The sequence below is a fragment of the Crocodylus siamensis genome, chromosome 2 (assembly GCF_052110815.1).
Source record: "Crocodylus siamensis isolate JL-2025a chromosome 2, ASM5211081v1, whole genome shotgun sequence".
NCBI classification, from domain to species: Eukaryota; Metazoa; Chordata; order Crocodylia; family Crocodylidae; genus Crocodylus; species Crocodylus siamensis.
In genome coordinates this window covers 3761330-3777654 of record NC_143396.1, presented here as the reverse complement: position 1 = coordinate 3777654, position 16325 = coordinate 3761330, and the positions used below count along the sequence as shown (strand labels likewise).

Sequence of the window (16325 nt, the reverse complement as noted above, 5' to 3'; positions counted from 1 at the left end):
TCCCCCTTGTCTTGTCTGTTTCTCCTTTCCCTCATTTCCTCCTTCTTCTTCTTCTTTTTTTAATTTCAAGACATTTTAGCACTAGCAATAAGCTTGCTAATTAAATACTGCTTCCCATTTGCTTTTCTGAATGCCATCTGATATAACTGTTCTTTTTCTTAATTCAGTAAATCCTTTTGCTACCAAAGTAAAATGAGACCAGGGGGAAAAAAGGAAAAGAAACAAATTTAGTACATCTGGAAAGCAAATGCTAAGCTTTTTTTTTTTTTATCAGAACTGAATAAAATGATCCAATATATGCATTTCAAGGTCCCTCAATACCCTGACCATAAAACGTTACAAGACGCATTAAACTGTACATAGTATGCTCAGGTATCATTAATGACCTTTCCTTAACAGACATAAGCAAGAAAATTGAGAGTACTATTTGGGGTCTCATCATCAGTTTAAAGCTGAGTGCCTAAATTTTGGTGCACATATGGTATAACAGATCACTCACTTTGTATAGACCCCTGCAGTAAATAAGCCCAATGGGTAAAGGATGGAGTTTACAGTTTTCAGACAGAATTTCTTTGTATTTATATATTCAGCCCAGAAACAGAATATAGTACAGTAGCATGGATTCTCTGATTTCATATCACTCTTTTGCAGTAGTACAGGAATAAAGAGAGGGGGAAGAAAAACAGGAAGAAAAATAATTCATCCCTCATATACATTCAGAGCGTACACAGCGACAGTCCCTTCATAACTCGGTGCACTGTGAGTGTGCATTGATGTTAGGAGCAAGAGACTTTATATTAAGGATCCATAATACTGATTGTGTATTAACAATCCTCATAAAAGGTAGTTTTCATGCTTGCCGTCCACCATGCCTTCTAGCTGAAAATGCAGAGAAGAATAGCTTTTGCTAATTCCCTGGGTGTTCAAAGGGAGATTGAGTTTTACTGAGTGGAAGATAAAAAGGGCATTTATAACCCTTTGACCTCCCCCAAAGTATCTACCAAATAAGAAAGTGTGTGTCAAAGTTATCCCAGGAGTATATTTTTATAGCCATGTCAACAATTTCAGAAAGGGGGCCCACAACTGAAACACTGGCATCTTTCTAGACAGTTAGGTGAATCTGATACCTGAAAGATATGATGACAAGTTAGAGCCTTTTTTCCTGCAATTGCTATATGTATGCTATAAATGCAGTAGTGTGGAAACACACCAATGCAAGCTGCCTGGAAGCAGGATGGAAATAGCTGGATTGATGCTGACTGGATTGAAGTACAATAAATGCTTTGTCTTTGCAATTGAAATATTAATGTGTTTCTCACATTAAGTTTCATAACAGATGTGAGCCGTCTGAAGAATACCACCGTGGTGTGGTACAGTGTCACTGTGATGGCAAGGGGCCATAATAACAGTTAGTAGGAACCCTGAAAGGTGTCCTTTGGGGAGCCTGACATACTTGTCTCGTGATTGTATGACTCTCATTTGTCTTTTTAGAAAGGGATAGTTTGTAAAGTTGGTCTTTTTCAGTATTTGAAAGTTTAATAAATGTCATCCTGCGTATAGTGAGACCATCCATCATCCTGCTATGGGAAGCAAGTCACTACTCTTCTTTAGGGGAAATGGCAGCAGTAAATAATGAGATTAACTCTTGCTATAAAAGTGCTGCACCTTTTAACACTCAGATTTGCCAGTTTTAGTTTGCTTAAACTGTCAATGCAAGATGCATGAAGCAATGCAAGGTGAATAAATCACAAAGGTGGAATTGTTCAAGTCTCTCAAAACCTCGTTGGATATTGCTAACACCAACAGACAGCCTGAATAATTCTGGAGGAGTGTGCAGTCACTTGTGTGCAAGAAAACGCAGCAGACACGCATGCTAAAAATACAGAGAAATACAACCACGGGATGTGTGTTTGTCTGCATCCGTTTTGCAATAGGTTTTACAGGGATCAAAACACCAAGCACATAAATGAACTCTGGAGAAAAAAAATGATTATACCAACACTTTTTATAGCAACAGGGATCACTGAGGAAGCCAAGTCAGTCGAATGTGTTTTTACATACATAGATAGCACTTAGCATTCTTGGTGTAGTCTTTGACACATTCCAGTAACTGGTTTAAACCGATCTCTGTATGTGGGGTGGTGGTGCTACATTTGGATTTGAGGAATGTGTGGCAGTGTTCAAAGTTTGAGAGCCAGATGCTTCAGCCCTTCCCTAGGAAACCCCACATTGCGCTCAGTGGTTTTCATGAGTAAAGAATAGAAATCGTGGCCTTGAATTAACTCTGAGGGAGTATATCCTCTTAAAATGAGCAAACTTGAAAACAAGCAGTGGATGCTTTTCTGTTACCATCACTGCTGGACTCATTTATGTATACCGAGCCACTGGTGTCAATGGGAGTTTTGCCATTGGCTACCGCGGTGAAAGGATCCGGTTTGACACGTCATGGCACAGAAAGAGAAATGCACTTTTGCACACACCAGGGAGTCACAAACTAGCTATAATGATGTTAGCAAATATTGAAACGGGGCAGATTATAAATGCCTTCAAAATAGAAGTATTGCATGTTAGGTTTAAAATTTGCAGTAAAGACAAAAAATAAAAAAAAATCCACAACAAAGCCAAAATCCTGTGCCAATGCAGAATACCTTGGGTTCCACTTAGAGCAGTGTCCCTAAACCAAAAAATGTGCTTACAATATGTCAGCATCCTGTATATCATTCATGTGAGATGTGGATTTTTTTAATGTGAAATTTTCACCAAGTAGAGGGAGGAAAAAAAAAAAGTTTGAGCTGTCTCAAAGAGGTGCTCATCTGACACAGAAAAAAATCATTTATGAAATGATTAGCTAAGATGAAGATGATGGTATAATCAGCTACTTTTTCCGAACATGAACAACACGGATTGATTCATGCTTGGTCTACATTTACAGGCGTGGTTTAGCCTGTTAAGGATGATGCTACCTCTACCCCATTTTTAACAGCTAAGTTGCCATATAAGAATGTGCTTCTTCTGGGGCATTTTCTGATGTTGGTGGTAAGCCCAGCATGAAGAAATACGTACAAAGTATATAAATTTTACAAAATCCTTCACGTGTAACAGTTTATTAGAATGGTATGCTATATAAAGGAAATTTCAGAAGGTGCAGTGCTGGATGCTAGAAAAAACATAACAGCCTCATTTTCATTGACACGAGTGGAGTTGTTCAAAAGAGCAATCAGTAGGTTGGTCACATACTGGCGTGAAAAATCCCAAATACAGAAAAAGCAAGCATTTAGAGAAGGGCAGTAAAATAAAACAGCAGTGGGACTCTGCACGAACAAGTATGTGCTTATCAGTACTGTCCGTGTCAAGAGTTAGTGGGGGAGGGATCATATCCTTTCCCCCCCCGCCCTGCACATATTTTTGGAGGAGAGGTTGTTTGTGAAAGATGCCCTGCGATGGACGTGAATGACAGGCTAGGCATTCACAGCAAGAACAGGATTTTCTAAGTTTGCTATGGTACCACAAGTCTGCTCTAATCCCCCTCTGCCTAAGGTGGCTGCAGTATTACACCCAAGATTTTACTCTTCAAACACAGCGAGCTTTCACTACTGAAAATTGGATGGCTGCCTCCTCAGTCCTTTCATCACTGCTCTACAGTGCACACAACAATGGGTTCTTTGCTTTTAGCATATTGCACAAGAGCAGGGAAGTGGGAAATGCTAGGAGATTTAGAATAAAGCCCTTAAAACATTTCTTTGCGAGGAAAATGATAAAGTAGCACTTTTTTTTGTAGGCAGTGTTTCAGTATTTTTTTTAGGAGACTGCAATGTGGTTAATTTAGATACGGAACGTACTAATGAGCTATGCTGCATTTTTGTGGTTCTCAAAGCAACTTCCAAGTGAGCTGTCTTTAAAAATCCTCAGAAATATTACCCTAGTGACACGGTTGGGACTTCAGCCTTTCTCAGGGGCATCGGCCCCTTCTTCTAGCGATACACAGTCACAGGTAGCGCATTTGACAAAAATATAATTTCAGTGTCATGCTTTTTTTTTTTTTTTTTAATCTTCAGCATCATGATATAAGTGAATGTGTCATAATTACAATGTGAAGCCAGCTGGTGAATGTTACTCGCTCTGTTTTATGTGGCTTCCTTGCTGCTAGCCTTCCCATTTCAACACTGTATACCAAGAGGAGAGAGGTTAAACTGTTGCATTTTGTATACAGGGAGCAATTCACGTAATATACACCAGTCTGTAAAAACTGTAAATGCTATTTTTTTTTATTTTAAACAGGTTTGTTTGTTTTTTGTTTTTTTGTTTTTTTTTAGTTTACAAAAATCAATAATTGGTACCTTTTTTTTTTACACTCTCAGATTCCTGAATATTGACAGATCTTCAAAGGGAGTATTACCATATGAAATTTCAAGATTGACTGTCCTGAAGATTTTTAAGACACAATAAAGCTAAAATATCAAGTCTTTTTAGACAGATCCTTGTACAATTTCAGCAAAGAAGTGCATCAGAAATCATCAGAAAAGCACATTAAACCCCCCATCCAACTGTCTCTCTGCCCATTGTTATTTGGTTGCACACTGTTTAGATCCCCAATGAAAATCACACCTCGCATTCCCTTGCTGGCTGCTGGTGACAGGAACAAGATCCATATTCATTAATGATCACCAGGGCTCCTTCAATGTGGTTGGGTTTGTAATCAACATAATACTCCTGGGCCGACATGGCAGCCATTTGATGCATGGTCTGTTTCTGCTTCTGCTTTCTGCGCTGTGTCACAAAGCACTGTCTTAGTTGCCTTAGGCTGGCTGGGAAACACTTCCATGACACATACAACACTAAAACCACTATGAGAAAAGAGAAAATCAGCGCCATGGTCCCTGTCACCACCTTGTGAATCTGCACAGCATTCTCAGTGTTTTCACCGGGCATAGTTACGGTTATGGCATCTGTCGTTCTTTCTCCTTCGGTATCCTGCACGTCGTATATTGTCGTGGCAGGGCTATAACTCAGCACTTGGTCACTGTTGTTTGTTACTGCCGAGAAGGTGTTAACACTTGTTGGGTCTGCTGCGTCTTCGCACAAGTGAAAAGCATAGACGGCATCTAAAACATCCTCGCCCTGTGCATACTCGGGGGTGGCACAGAGCAGGTTGCTGTCGTAGCGCCCCTTAAAGTTGCTCAGCCAGGAGGCCAAGGCGCAAACGTTGCGGCTGCAATCCCAGGTGTTTGCAGACAGGCTGATGCTAGTAAGTGATTTCCAGGAGTTGAGGATTCTCGGGTCGATGTAGGTTAGCCGGTTGGAGTCCAGCTGCAGTGATTGGAGGTGAGGTACGCTTTCGAAAACATGAGGCTCCATGTATTCAATCTCATTGCCAGAGAGATCCATTTTCTCGAGTTTCCATATCCAGTCCAAGGTATTAACTACAATAGTGACTTTATTCCTTCGGAGGCAGAGAGAATGCAGTGAAATGAGCCTTGGAAAGTGGGCAAAATTCACCTTCACCAAATCATTGTGCTCAAGGTGCAGTTCAGTGAGTTTGAACAAGCCTGCAAAAGAGTTTCGAGCCAGGCTTTTCAACTGATTGTATCCTATGTCTAGAAACTTCAGACTGCGACAGTCCTGGAAAATTCTCACTGGCACAAACTTGATGGCGTTTGACCGCATGTGCAAAGTTGTTAGCTTTCTCAGTCCGTGAAACAGGTCTGGTTCCAAGGACTGCAGGTTATTATATGATAAATCCACACTGCGCAAGTTTGGCATGGGTCGGAAAGTGGTGTTGGGCAGTTGGGTGATTTTGTTGGAACTCAGGGTGAGTTCTTTAACTCTCCGCAATTTTTGAAAGGCATTCCCCTCCACTGAGCAAATGTGATTGTGATCCAGATAGAGCCACGTGAGCTGCATTAACCCTGTGAACTGTCCATCATGCAGCTCTGAAAGGCTGTTGTACCGCAGAGACAAGCCCATCATGCCCGACAGGTTGCGAGGCATCTCTGTAAGATTCAATGATTCACAGTACAAAAGCCTGCCCTCACACCGACATAGCTGTGGACACCCACTATTCACGGCTGGAAGCATTTTAAAAAAGATACCCAGCGTACACAATATCAACCCCGGGGGCTTCCTCAGCAGCCAGTTTAAACAGAGACCAATAAGAAGGAAATCCATTAGCAAGAATATTTCCAAATAGGCTCGAGAATGTCCATTGAATCTTTTTCAAATTCTACATCATATTTTATTTAAAGGGGAAAAAAAAAGACACAGAGCCAAACATTTCACTTTACAGCATGCAGAGGCTGTGCAGCATTAAAGTTCACAGGCATTCAAAGGTAAAAGGATAGTGATTATGTTCATGTTAAATGCTGCAACAAAGAAAAGAAATCTTTCTTCATGAAAGAATTTAATTAAAAAGTGTCTTACCCACCCTTTTCCAGAGAGTGACAACCTCCATTCAGTTGCTTCCTTTGTGTTTGGACTAATTATATGCAGAGCTAAAAAAGACCCCTCTGTGCTACAAATTCAGTCCCTTTCAATGTTGTGCAAAGCTGGCAAGCTCACAATGTCTTACTTTGCTTCTGCTCAAAGAGCTGAAGGGTTGTCCAGCTAGCTTTTTAGCTGACTTCTAGGACCTGCAAGTTTCAGAACTATGTGCATGAGCTTGATCTTCTCCTTCTCCCTCTGTCCTTTTCTCTGCGGTTAACACTGTGGCGTGAAAAAAACTCCAAACTCTTTCCTAACGACTCCACAGGATTTGACAATCTGTTTAATGTCCATCATTGGAAACGACCATTGACCGGCACAACCTTTACTCCATAGAGAAATTCATTCACTGACCGGCTAAGGATAGCTTTATTTCCCATTCTTTGTTCGGTTTGCTTGTTAGGTGATGCTTAGAGCAGAGAGAGAGACAGCGAGAATCCCTTCCCTTCAGCTGAGCAGTATGTTGCTAGAGCATGCAGAGGCACCTAGTGCTCACTGAGTGTCGTAGGCTACTCATGATTCTACGCCTGCACTGTGCATCTCAGACATGGGCAGATTGAAAAGGGGTGGGCATAAAACCAACATTTTAGTGAACCAGTAAAGTAATATATGTTCTTTGATGAAATGGAAAATACTTTAAGCCTATCTCTCCATTTCTCTCCCTCTCTCTCCCACACGCACGCACACACACACACACACACACACACACCCCATCATCAGCAAGGCATTTCTAAGTAGGAAGCTATACAATTATATTTCTCCCCCCCCCCCTTTGTTTAAACTGTCTGAATACATAAGGCATATAAGGATTAGATCGGGAGTGTGGCGGGGGATGGGGAATTTGCCTTCTTATTTGGAGGGTGAGCATAGAAAAAAAATACCGTCTTGGCTGTCTTTCTAGGTTGGAAAAGCAGAATCCGATCCCCGGAACGATTTCCCGGGAACGTGTTTTCATGCGGACCCTCTCTAAACGGCGCTTGCTTGGGAATGCTGTGCATTCGCTCTCAGAAATGCAGTCAGAGCTCTGTAAATATGAATGTCTATATTCATCCACGCTTTAATTACATTTGGCTCTTTACCGACCTGCATATTTTTTTTTATACGTACAGCACATGCTTTTCCTAATGGCTTTTTTTTTTTTTTTTTTTTTTGCAGTATAGGCTACGGCATACAAAACTATTATTCTTGCAGCATAAAGAATGCTGTGCTTTTTGAATGAAATCAGCCTGAGGGTTACCCCATCAGTGTGTCTGTGGTGGGCGAGAGAGAGGGGGTTTAGAACCCAATTAGGTTAATAAGTTGTCCAAATTGTTCCATGCCTGGTATTTTTTTTTTTTTAACTTGTTAGCTATAGAAAGGGCTACTGACAAGGAGCTATCTGTGTAATCTTTACTGCTTGAGAAATACACAGTAGTACTGTCAGGAAAATGCTGGCCATCTTTTTCTGTTATGAAATACCATCAAACATCTGGGTGCTGGAAAATGCTTTCAGAACTGGCAACTCTGGGCTCAGGTCTGGGTGTTAATTCTGCATAAGGAGGTTTGACTTGGGAACACGAGTCTTGCAAAAGAAGGCACCGCTCTCCCACTGAAGTTACCATCGATTATTACATGGAGGGGGGGCGCTTTGGTTTTTGCTGCAGTTGTCTCAAAATAATGTGTCTTCAGGTATTTGATAAAGTAGTACAAGGGACTCTTTCTACTCGGTGGCTCAGAGTGTGATTGGCTGCTTTGAGTGTAGCTCAAGGAATGCAGTAATTTGATGCAGTAAAAAATCATCTGGCAAGGGACATCCCAGAAAACTTAGACGACCTCCTCCCACTTCGCCTCACCTCAAAATCATAAGAGCAAACACGAGCATATGAGTGAATCATTGCAGACATAGTTGTTCAGAAAAGGCTTCTCAAATAGACGGAAATGTTAAAATACCTCGATGGCGGTCTCAGGACTAGGAATGAAGAATTCTTTATCCTCCGGGTTCGGTTTATTCCAATGTACATATGCATTGCATTGTAATGTGAGACACTGGATTACCTAAATGTGAAGTGCTTGTGCTGGTTAGACCTTTCACATGCTTTTTTTTCTCATTTGGGAAGGAATATGAAACGCATTGCTCTTCCCCCGTGTTGCTTTCCAGTGGTAGCAATGCACATTGCCTTTTGCTCCCCAGTACACTAGCACAATGGGCCAAGGGATAAGAAGAAAGTTAAGGGAAGCAGACAAGGAGGCTGTAAAAGTCAGGGTCAAGGGTACCTTCCGGGTTCCTGTTCTGAGTATTCGATGAAGTCAAGAGCAAAACTGGAGGCATTGGGCCTTTATGAGCACTGTGTGAAATGCTTAGTCACAGGCCAACAGATGTGCATGGGCTAGGGTGGTAATGCTCTTGTCCACTGAAAAATCTGGGCGAGTTCTTCCAAAATTCACCTATCATTGCAGTCGAGGTAGCTGGCTCCATGCATCAAAGGATGATCAAAATAATGTCGGTGACAGATTTTCTACACATTTCTATTACTAATCTCTGGCTGAGGTGAACTCCTGGTTGGACACTATTGTGATATGCCCAACTCCTCCTCTGCCACCTCCTCCTGGCATAACTTGGAGAGGTATTATGCAGGGGGTGTGGCCCAGCGTCAGCCTGCCGTTCCTGCATTCTATTAAGGCTCCTATTCTCGTACGGTAAGTAGAGGAGACTACAGCAGATTCATATAACGGTGGCCCAGAGACTGCTTTTCAGACGTAGAGAGCCAGAGTCAGCTCCCCAGCCAGCCTCCATCCCACTATTGCAAACAGAAGTCTGTTGCAGGGAAGAATTTGTCCTTGTATCTCTAAAGCCCTTTTATAAAAAGAAGGCAATTTATTCTAAGTTTGTGAAAGTGCAATATATATTGCTGCAGCATTGAGGCAACAGGTTGGCTAAATCCAAGAAGGATGGAATGTGGTTTAGCAAAAATAAAGTTGGGTGAATACATGCCTTGCTTGTGTGACTGTAAGGTCAGGTCTCATATATTTCCTAAACTTTTAAAAATTGTACCTTTTATTGTAATAAGACTGGAAATCCACTTTCAGCATAATTGTTCTGCAAATGGCTTAATTTCCACTGTCTAAGCTGTTATCACAGCCAAACTGTTAAGTTTACACATTTTCTAAAGTTTCAGACCCTCTGGCAAATCTCTATAAATTAGCAGATTTAAATTAGCTTTATTAAAATGTAGCTATTATGAGACATTTTAAGAAGCACAAACTCCTTTTATATGTATTTAAAGGAGACTGATTAAATCAGTGCAAAGTAGGTCACCATAAATAAAGATTTAGAAAAGTTCAGCTGAGAAAGTACATATAGAACCAGCACAGAAGTGGAAATTGCTGGGATTCCAGTGCAGTGATTCCCAAACTCTTGAAGCTGCCAAAAGCAAAAAAAAAAAGGTCTGTTGGTAATTTATTTTACTTTATATTTTTAGTTATAGGCTTCACTCTAGCATTATTTATACCATTTTAGTTCCAATATCTCTGCATACTCATTGATTCCAGGCATTGTGTATTATCATCATTTATGCTCAAACTTGTAGTAGCCCAAATCTGCACTTCATGGCATTGACATCAGAAGGGTTGCACTGGCCAACGAAAGATCAGAATTTGGCTCCCGAGCTCTAAACATTGGGGTACCCTTTGTTGCATCTATCTGTCAAATGAGCAAACTCAACAATATGTGAGATAGTCTTCAGCTGACTGTAAAATAATTTGTGTCTTATTCCATACATTTAGAATCGCAAGAATGTATTCATTGCTTCTGGTATTTTCTAAGGTGTTTCTATCAGTGTAAAAAAGAAATAGGAATTTGAGTAGTGATTTTAATTTCTCTCTCTGGCTAGGCACGGACAAACTCAAACCTTGATCTTTACACTGTAGTCTTTAATTTTCAAGTGCAGTGAACCATGGCATTTCTTATAAAGGAAACATTTAAAAACAGAAAAGGAAAGAAAAAGACATGACTTCAAGGGTAGCAAATTAAATCTGTTATTTCTCTGATATTTACATCTTGGACACTCCTGGCATTTGGTAGACTGTCTCCTCTAAATAGGATTTAGAATTGCAGCTGATAAGGAGTGGATGAGCTACATAATATGGCCCTTTTAGTAGATACACAAATATAACCGACAAGTTTTTGGCCAAAATGGCCCTAGCTTTTCAGGGTGTTGAAGTAATAGTGATAACTACCATTAATTTTCTGCCTCTTATCGGTGCAGAATAGACACATTGGATGTGTTACTATCTTTAAGCATTAGATATTCTCATGTAAATCACCCTATTTATTTTGACAATGTGATAAATACACTTTTATCACTGCATGCAGGCGTGTTGTTGCCATCACCAGCCATGCTCAATAGCAGCTAGTCACGTGTAGCCATATACAGTCTGCCGTGGAGGTGACCTACATGCAAAATCATCAGTGTATGTTTTTAAGAAAATATATCAACAGTGAGACGAAGTCCCTCACATTCATTCATTAACAGTGTAATATTCTCATAAACTCAGAAACTACTGACTCCCTGAATGCTTGTAAAATAGCCTTATGGATTTCTGATTGCAAAGTGGAATCCATAGTCAGTCCAGTTCTTTTGGAAAAGTGAGCTGCATTTCAGTCATGGCAACCACGATAACATGGCTTTAATTTAACGGTAGATTATTAAAGCACCTACCATACACAAAGAAATTGTATTACAAGCAATTTAGGCAGTGCTGGCAACCTCCTAGCTTATGTCTGGACTAGAATTTGTGGTCTTGTTGCAATTTGAACTAATTGATTTTCAGTTAACTCTAGGTAACTAACCTTTCTTGATATTCTTTGGATTGTCTTGGAACAAAGTGTCAAGATTAGCATTTCCGAAGGGTTTAGTTAACTATATTTAATTGAAAATCAATTAATCCCACCTTCAGAAATGTTTGTCTAGACATTTCTTAAATGTTTGCTCCAAGACTCTTCAAAGCCTTTCTGTAGGTGTTAGTTGACTAGCCTTAAAGGATTTCCCATTAATTTATGTCACAACGGGACCACAGCCTAATCTACAAATACTATGGGGTTTTCTTGTCCCCACTTATATTTGACCATGAGCATGTAACACATTTCAAAATGTTAACTGCTTATAATTATACCACGTGCTAAATGGTCTTTAAGACCTATTAAGTTTAGCACAACTCCTAGCATGGAGAGAATTTAAGGTTTTGTTTTACTGCAAAAAGATATGAATGTGAATTGAGAAATCTAAATGTACCCCCCCCCCGAACAACGTGGCTGTGCTGGCAAAATACCTATGCGAATGTGACTTAAACTGGCAAATGGTGCCATTTACTGGTACAGCTTGTGTTTTGTGGAGCGCTCTTTTGACTACACCAACTGCTGTAAACTGTTTCTCCATCAGCAGTTTTTGTGGGTATAGGTATATTGATATAGCTTTATTGGCAAAGTTTTTGTCGTGGAGACTTGTTACATCCAGATTATAATTAGATGTCTTGTTTTTACTAGAGTAGTATATACAAGTTGCTGTCTTCATGTAAAGTGGGCCACTTTTTGAAGCAACAACAATACCTACATGGCAACAGTCACTGCTCAGATTAGCACCACAGACAAAGGAGTGGATTAAAAATTGTAAAATAAGTTCTCAGAAACCTGGAACAGCTAACCAACACTATGACATTGTTTTGGCTGAATGGCATTGCAGGGAAGTTGTGTGTGTTCTGGTATGGATGCATATGCGCGTGCATTTTTTAATCTTTCTGTATGCTTCTTTCTTAGCTGCCTAATTCATAGCTCACGGGAGTCATGTGAGAAATTGCACCATACGTCCTTGATTTGTCTTTAACGTTTGCATATTGCAGTGCTAAAGACAACAAAGAAAGGTGCATTAGAATCAAAGCTTTTTACTTCTCACCTGTATTAAAGCAAATTATGTGAACTTTCCAGTGAATTCTATAAATAGCTATAAAGATACTGTAATGCTATAAAACCTCTATTTGAGAGATGGACCTTGAACAAAGGAGCACCTTATGTCCTTAGGGGACCTAAAGTGCTCCAAGGTCAATTTCTCAAATAGAGGTTTTGCAGATCTCAAACACATTTTTCAGCTCTCATTCATTACTTTGTCATAATGCATATGTATGCATAGGAGGAAACCATGGATTATGGTTTGGAGGAAAAATACTGATAAAAGCTGTAACGTTTCCTTTAGATCTGTCGAATCATTATCAGGTGTCCCTCACACTGGCTTATTCTGAATCTTTACTTTTGATGTAAACTGGAAAGATCACAGTTTATTTGGATCTACTCCATATTTTGTGCAGAATTAGTAGAAGGCTTCCTACTCCTCTCTACAGGAAAGCAACCAAAGAGGAAAGCCTTTTTTTTCAGGACATTTTGTATGTGTTCAGAATTCTAGACAACCATTTTTAAAGAACACTTGGCTCCCTTGTACTCTTTTTTTGTAGTGCAAATTAATTATAATCTGACAAGAGAGTGCTTGATTTTCCTCTTCAGATTTGGTGCAGAGCCAAATTTTTATTAGCAAGAGCTTCTAAATCAAAATCAGTGGTCAATATCTGTGAAACGTCCTGTAGCTCAAAATGTATTGTAGATTTTCCCCATTAGTCATAGCTTTTTGTCTTTGAAAAAGGTGCTTATGTATTTAAAAGTAGATGCCGTGTTATATATGATGAGACTACAGATGGTGAAAAAGGGATAACCGGTTTTTTTGTCATGATTATATCACACCATTCCATATGATGTGATCCTGTGACAATAGCCACTCCTAGAGATGTAGGAAAGCATTGTGTGAAGCTGAAAACACTTGAAGTGTGCATGTCTTGAATTTTCAGTATATCTCCCCTCATCCAGACCCACTGACTGGGAGTCCACTCCACAGACCCCATCACCCTTAGCCATTTATCTTCCCTGCCCACGGCCCACATGGCTGGAAACAGAAGGAGCTTCCAAGTAGTCCCAGTGGGATACTTCAGCAGAACCCTGCTGACATCACAGTCTATGCTATTTAACTGTACTCTGTACGATTTATGAAGGATTTCTCTGATTGGCTGTAATCCTCTCCAAGGGCCGAAAGAAGAGAAAGGGTCCATCTGGGGAGTAGGAAGGTAGGGGACAAGAAGTGATTGAGTCAATTAAATTAATCATTGGGGAATATGCCAGCTGGGGACAGAAGGGTAGTTAGAATGGCAGATGGGCATAATTTATATACTTAAGAAATTGGAACCAGCAAGTGTTAAGAGGAGGGGGCATTTGAGGATAGTTAACTTTTAAGAAGAAAAAATAATCCATGCCCTTGTCATCACCCTGTTTGTTTTGTCTGTGAATCACTGTCTTTGTGCGTTGTATGTACTACTCGTCTTTGTCTTATTTATTTATTTATTTTTGTTGCAGTCTCGTCAAGGCCGTGTCTGTCTCCTCATATGTTCATATTGAGCTTAACATGACTGGGGGTCTTTGTGACTTGCTTTGTCACAAACCTGGAGTGTCTTGTGCTTTTCTGGGAGGGGTGGAGGAATGGGAGGTATCAGCAAACAAGTTTATCTAAAACTTAATCCGGAAAGTGCCGGTTAGGTTTTCTGATGTGCCGAGTCGCACAGTGTTTCTTCAGGTCATTCCATTAGCTGAGCCTCGCCTCTGTACTGAGGTCGGTCAGCAGAAGTCACTTTTACTTGTCTTCACAGACTTATTGAATATCGGAGGAGATATGCTGCCAAAACACGTTAAGAGGGGTAGAGAAGATGGCATGCCAAGAGCTACAGACAGCAGATGTGGTTAGAAAAAAAAATAGTACTTCTATCTCCTACTTTCACAGCTTAATATCCTCAAAACTGATTATTATGAAAGTCTGTTGTGTGGAAGAACAAAAACCATGGAGAAGGTGTGATAGAGGCCTCTCTAGACTGGATAAGCATTCAGGTTTTGGGATATTTACCTGAAACAAGTTCAGCTCTGAATCTTTCGAGATGATCTTTTGACAGTTCCTTTTTGCTGCTGCTGCTGTTTTTTTAATGAATGTTTTTAAGATATTTAGGCTGGTTTCCCACATGATATCATGTATTTACTTTAGGCATTGTTGCTGGGGTTTTTAATTTTAATTCCACTGGTCTTTCAACCTCAAAGCAGGACAAGAATTACTTAAAGCAAAAAAGACAACGCTATTTTGTACTTGAGCAGGGGAAACTTGGGAAGCATAGCATTCTCCACACCTATGTAGGCTACGAATTCAAGTCTAAACCTCTTCAGTTTTTCCTACATTATTTTTTATATGAAAACTAAGAAGGAAATAGTCCACAAATATGATCATCTGTTTGTGGGTGCAAATGTATAGTCTGTAATTGAAGTTGACTGTTGCTCCTAGGGTATCTGTGATAGTACCTTATTTTGGAAGTAACTGACTTACATGCTGCAGTTCCTGGATGATCATAATTTATTAAATATTATTAAATCCACTAGCAAGTGGATCCTGTGACTTAGCATACAGCACAGAGCTTGCTAAGGTCACACGCTTTTCTGAGCCCTAATTAGAGTGAATGCTAGTTAGGAACTAAGTTGAGAAGTCACTGGTGCTTCTTCACTGCTGACGTTTTTATTTTGTTGGAGCCAAGGAGCAGTATGGACAGCAATAAGCTGAAAGCACCTTTTTCTCAGTGTTCACCCTCCCTTGGTTCCTATGTATCAGCCACATGCACAACGGATTTCTTATAATTTAGCCATTTAAAATAACATCACAAAACTCATTACTCATTCAAATGAATAATTTCAAACCTTTGAACCATCTACTCCTCTAACATTCCCCCATCAGGAACATCCATAAATATTTCCCTTCCTCCGTTACAAAAGTAGCCTTTCAAGAGCTGTAAATTAATGGGCTAAGTACAGATATTCAAAAAGCCTGAGCCTGAATTGATTCAATCACTGCAGGTTAGTCTAACCTGTGTAGATTGAACTGGCGAGCAAGTGAATAGACATTCACTTTTGATTCTAGAAATGCAGCCACATCCCTGAAGTGGCTCAGGCCAAAAGCCAGGGGGTGCTAGAGCTAGCCCTCCCTTCCCTTCCACAGTGGCCGAAGGAAACAGAGCTGAGGGGGAAGGGGTGTGGCCAGGACCCTGAGTATGATTGGGGAGGGGTTTAAACCTCCTGGCCTCCAGGGACCTCAGCTGGGGTGTGCCTGGAGGGGAGCAGGGAAGCAGCCCTTGCCAGGCTTTTGGACTGGGGGGAGGGAGCATGGCCAGACCCAGACCCCCCCGGCCAGATGCCAGCCCAGCACGGCCCCCTACAGCAAAGAGGACAGAGAGGGGATTTATTCCTGCCCTTCCCTCCCCTCCCCCCCCCAAGGGACCCCAGCCTGGGTGTGTCTCACTGAGGAGGAGCAGCCCCCATCAGGATCTGCACCCTTATCCCTCCAGTGGAAGGGGCGGGGCCATGGCCAGATGTCAGCCCAGCATGGCCTCTGAAGCAAAGTGAGCAGGAAAGGGGTTTATTCCCTCCTTCCTCCCTTCTCCTAATTGAGGACTGCAGTTGGGTCTGCCAGCTTTGGCCGCCACCTCTGCTGCTCACCCCAGGCAGGCAGGCCCCAACTGGGGATCCCTGGTGGGAGAGAGGAGGGAGGGAGGAATTAAACTCCCTCCCAACACCATCTCAGAAGACTGTGCTGGCTGCCATCTGGCTATGCCCCTGCCCCTGCCCCTGCCCCTGCCGTTGGAATGGCAAGAGAGGGAGGAATTCTGACAGGGGCAACAGCCCCTGTCATGGTGTCCCGGGGAGCACAAGCCTCTTCCTGTTGGTGGGGCTGCCTTATGGGTAGGAGTCA

General features: G+C 41.2%; 2 protein-coding genes across 5 annotated transcripts in view; one reads left to right on the top strand and one right to left on the bottom strand.

Moving 5' to 3' along the window:
* CTNNA2 (catenin alpha 2) overlaps positions 1-16325 on the top strand; it is a 914223-nt gene that overhangs the window by 637063 nt on the left and 260835 nt on the right. The gene's annotated exons all lie outside the window — the stretch shown is intronic.
* LRRTM1 (leucine rich repeat transmembrane neuronal 1) lies at positions 435-7472 on the bottom strand. The gene has a single exon (XM_090035036.1). The coding sequence runs from the start codon at positions 6163-6165 to the stop codon at positions 4600-4602; it is 1566 nt and encodes a 521-aa protein (XP_089891162.1). The 5' UTR covers positions 6166-7472; the 3' UTR covers positions 435-4599.

Excerpts from the sequence above, each read along its gene's own strand:
- LRRTM1 (XM_090035036.1), bottom strand. The coding sequence starts at position 6,165 with ATGGATTTCCTTCTTATTGGTCTCTGTTTAAACTGGCTGCTGAGGAAG.